This window comes from Phalaenopsis equestris, unplaced genomic scaffold, assembly GCF_001263595.1.
Source record: "Phalaenopsis equestris unplaced genomic scaffold, ASM126359v1 Scaffold000428, whole genome shotgun sequence".
In the NCBI taxonomy this organism is placed as follows: Eukaryota; Viridiplantae; Streptophyta; class Magnoliopsida; order Asparagales; family Orchidaceae; genus Phalaenopsis; species Phalaenopsis equestris.
In genome coordinates this window covers 2,762,762-2,766,245 of record NW_018164869.1, presented here as the reverse complement: position 1 = coordinate 2,766,245, position 3,484 = coordinate 2,762,762, and the positions used below count along the sequence as shown (strand labels likewise).

Sequence of the window (3,484 nt, the reverse complement as noted above, 5' to 3'; positions counted from 1 at the left end):
CTCAAAACTAAGACCTTTGAACACTCAAAACTAAGACCTTTGAAAACCCTTTACACCTCCTTTATCTCCTTTCCATACAGAACCAACTCCCCACTGAAAATCTCAATGATTAGCTGAAAAAAAAGAAGAATCCGGTCAAATACAACCAAAACAAATCACAAGATTCAGCATAAAGGAAGGAATAAGAAACCCAGATCGAGAATAAACGAGATGAGCAACAACAGAGCAGCAAAAACTCACCTTTAGCGCAAACCCCGAGCAGCGCGGTGCCGAGTAGGAAGAAGAGAGTGAGAAGAGGCGGATGGATCGAGCAAGATGCAATCTTTCCCGCAGACTGAGATCCGAACGGAGACAAAACGGAGAAAGGGAATCTGATCGAGAGGCGAGCTGCAGCTTAGCGCTGAGTTTGGTGATGCGGAGGGATATAAGGGGGTCATACGCATTGAGGTGTAGTAGATGGTCAAACCCAAACTCTTCTCTCTCCCTCTCGCCCCTCCTGTTTTCTAGTCGTGTGCTTCCCTTCGCATTCATATTATTGCTATGGTTGGTGATGCACAGCATGCCGACTAATTAAATTTGCCTCTGCGCGGAGCGGGCAGGGTCAGCAGAGCCGGAGCGAATGAAATAAATTTGTAGGATATGAACTTCATTGCATCTTCGTTTCATAAATAGAAAAACAATTGAAGTAATTTCTAAGGCTGTGATTTCATCAAAAGGGATATAGAATATTATTTAAAATATTTAAAAAATTTTATCTTAAAATAAAGTATTATTTATTAATTTGATAAAAATGATAGTAATACATCATTATTCTATTATTTAAATTTTATTAAAATAATTTAAATATTTATTTGTATTATCCGGTTCAATCTTGATTGAACCATCAAAACTTGAGCATTTCCTTCTTGCGGTTTAACATGCGGTTTGGTTTTGATAAAAAATTGTTCAAAATTCTATTCTTTGATGTAGAACTACAATACTACATTAATAGACAAAATTGTGAAGAAAAGTATAGAAAGAGAGGAGATGTAATAATTATATGAGGACATCATAAATGCACCATTCCATTATCCTCATCTTGTTCTAAAAAATAGCTTGATATATTTCAAACACAAAATAATGATAGTTACTAACTTCAAGTTGAAACTCAACATTTTGTATGGGATACCACATGCATAATTGGAGGTCATGGAGGTATACGATGAACTACTGCTAGGATAATGGCTCAATTTTTCAGGCCAAAGATTAAATAATATATTTTATAGTATATATGAGTTTGCCCAGTTTGCCAACAAGCCAAATATGAAAATTAGAGACCAACAGATCTACTATGCCATTATCAATGTGAATAGATATCGGTGGATTTTAAAATAGGCTTATCAAAATATCAAGGCAAAGTAATAATATTAGAGGCGATTGATTGATTTTCACCCCTAGCAATAGCCATCTTTTTTACCTTAGAAATATGTATATTGTATGGGATACCACATCCATAATTTCAAAAAATGATCCTATTTTTTTTATGTGTGTATTTTGGGCTAATTTGTTCTAACTAATAGGAAAATATTAGAACACATTAATTCTTATCTTCCAAAAACCTAGAGTCAAATAGAAGTAACAAATCAAAATTTAGAACAATACTTATAATACTTTGTGATATATTCTCCAACATAATGGCTTAAAATTTTACCATAAGTTAAATACTTTTACAACACTGTCATGCACACTTTCATATGATTCTCACTGTTTCAAATTCTTTATGGTAGAGCCCCCTACCATAGGCTCATATGACCCCAATAGCTCTAAAAGTGAAGTCATTTATATTGTATTAAAACAAATGAGTAAAATTTTGGCTCAGCTACAAGAACAAAGGATTCAAAATCAAATGAAACAAATAACACATAAGCAAATGAGTGATTTATAATTCCAAATTGGAAACAAGGTATTTTTCATCTACAATTGTAAAGGCAAACCTCAATAACAGATAACAAGTTCACCAAGCTGAATAGTAGATTTTTTGGGTCCTTTAATATAATATCTCAAGTGTTTTAATAACTTACAAATGAGATATATGTAAAATACCAAAAATTCAGCTCGTATTCCTCATATCCCGATTAAAATTATTTAGAAAATATACACAGATACATCCAGCAACACTATCAAAGTATTATGAAGATCAGTTTGTATTCAAACTACTAGCTATTCTCAAATTGTTTAACATTTTATAATGCACAACCCAAAAATAGGTGTTAATTCAATAAAAAGGAATATCATAAGAATAAACTTCCTAGATAATTTTAGATGACTTTAAAGCTTATATCTAGAACTTAACCTTGAGGATAAGATTGATTTTTAGCAGAGAGTAATTATATACATATGAACTAACCTGCAAAAAGACAACTTAGGAAGCTCCATTGACCAAACTGAATAATAGATTACATCACTAACTAAGAAAGCTAAAAACTACAAGTAATTATCTTAATTAGTTCAATTTCATAATGTTAGTCTTAGATGACTTCTTATATGAAGATATCTTGAAAGAAGATTATAATAGCTATTAATATATAATAGGTTTTACCCGAGGCAGACAAGAGGAGATGTTTTCCTAGTACGTACTTCTTTTTCTTTGTTTTTCTTCAGCTTACCTTGCGAGATCAAAATTTCCAGGGTCACTCGAAGACTTATAGCCCGAAAAGCTACGGAATGCCTAAAAATTACCCTAGTTCATGAAAATATAAGTCAATAAGCACATTAAGGTGGTCAATCCAACCTTACATTTAATTCTTTTTATCATGAATTGTATCATTCAAAAAATTCTCGTAGATTACAAGCTAAGAAGGAGACACATAATCCTAGATTCTATTCAGTAAATGAAAAGTTGTATAGGACATACTCTTCTTCAACTATGAGAAATTGCCTATAAAAAGTGAAAACATAGATAATTTGATTGTTCGAGTCTTACTCAAATTCATCTTATAAGATAGAATTTACTTCTCCCGATTGATGTCCTTTATGACTCATATGGTGGGTGGCTTCTTTTTCGCGCCTCTCAGGATGACAAGTCCCACCTCAGCTATATATATTGTTTATGTGAGTTGAGGCGGGTGAATACTTCTCATCATTGGGATCATAGTTGTCATTGATTATATGAGTGGTTGTCAGTACTTGAGTGTTTGATGTTTGTCATTATATGATGGTGTCAAAAGAACTTTATGGATTTTTGTTCTTGAACGACACATAACACCCTCTTAAATGTGGTTTTGATCATCTAAGCTAGCCTCTTCTCCATCTATGTAAGTTGTATGGTGGTCACAAATTTTCTTATTTCGCATGGTCTCTGAGGTCTGATGGGCATCAAAAAATGTTTGGTTTTAATTATGTGCGATCAATCCACACTTCTTGCACTTGAAATAATGTTGAATGGAAATGTCTATTGATAACAAGCGAACTATATTAGTATCTATTATGGCAAAGAAACAAGGGG

At 32.9% G+C, this 3,484-nt stretch overlaps 1 protein-coding gene across 1 annotated transcript; it reads right to left on the bottom strand.

Moving 5' to 3' along the window:
* Positions 1-22: 22 nt before the first annotated feature.
* On the bottom strand, positions 23-604 carry LOC110027592. Its single transcript, XM_020729086.1, has 2 exons — positions 241-604; positions 23-113 (listed from the first exon to the last, which is right to left on the bottom strand). The coding sequence occupies exons 1-2, from the start codon at positions 559-561 to the stop codon at positions 51-53; spliced, it is 384 nt and encodes a 127-aa protein (XP_020584745.1). The 5' UTR covers positions 562-604; the 3' UTR covers positions 23-50.
* Between the last annotated feature and the right edge of the window lie 2,880 nt (positions 605-3,484).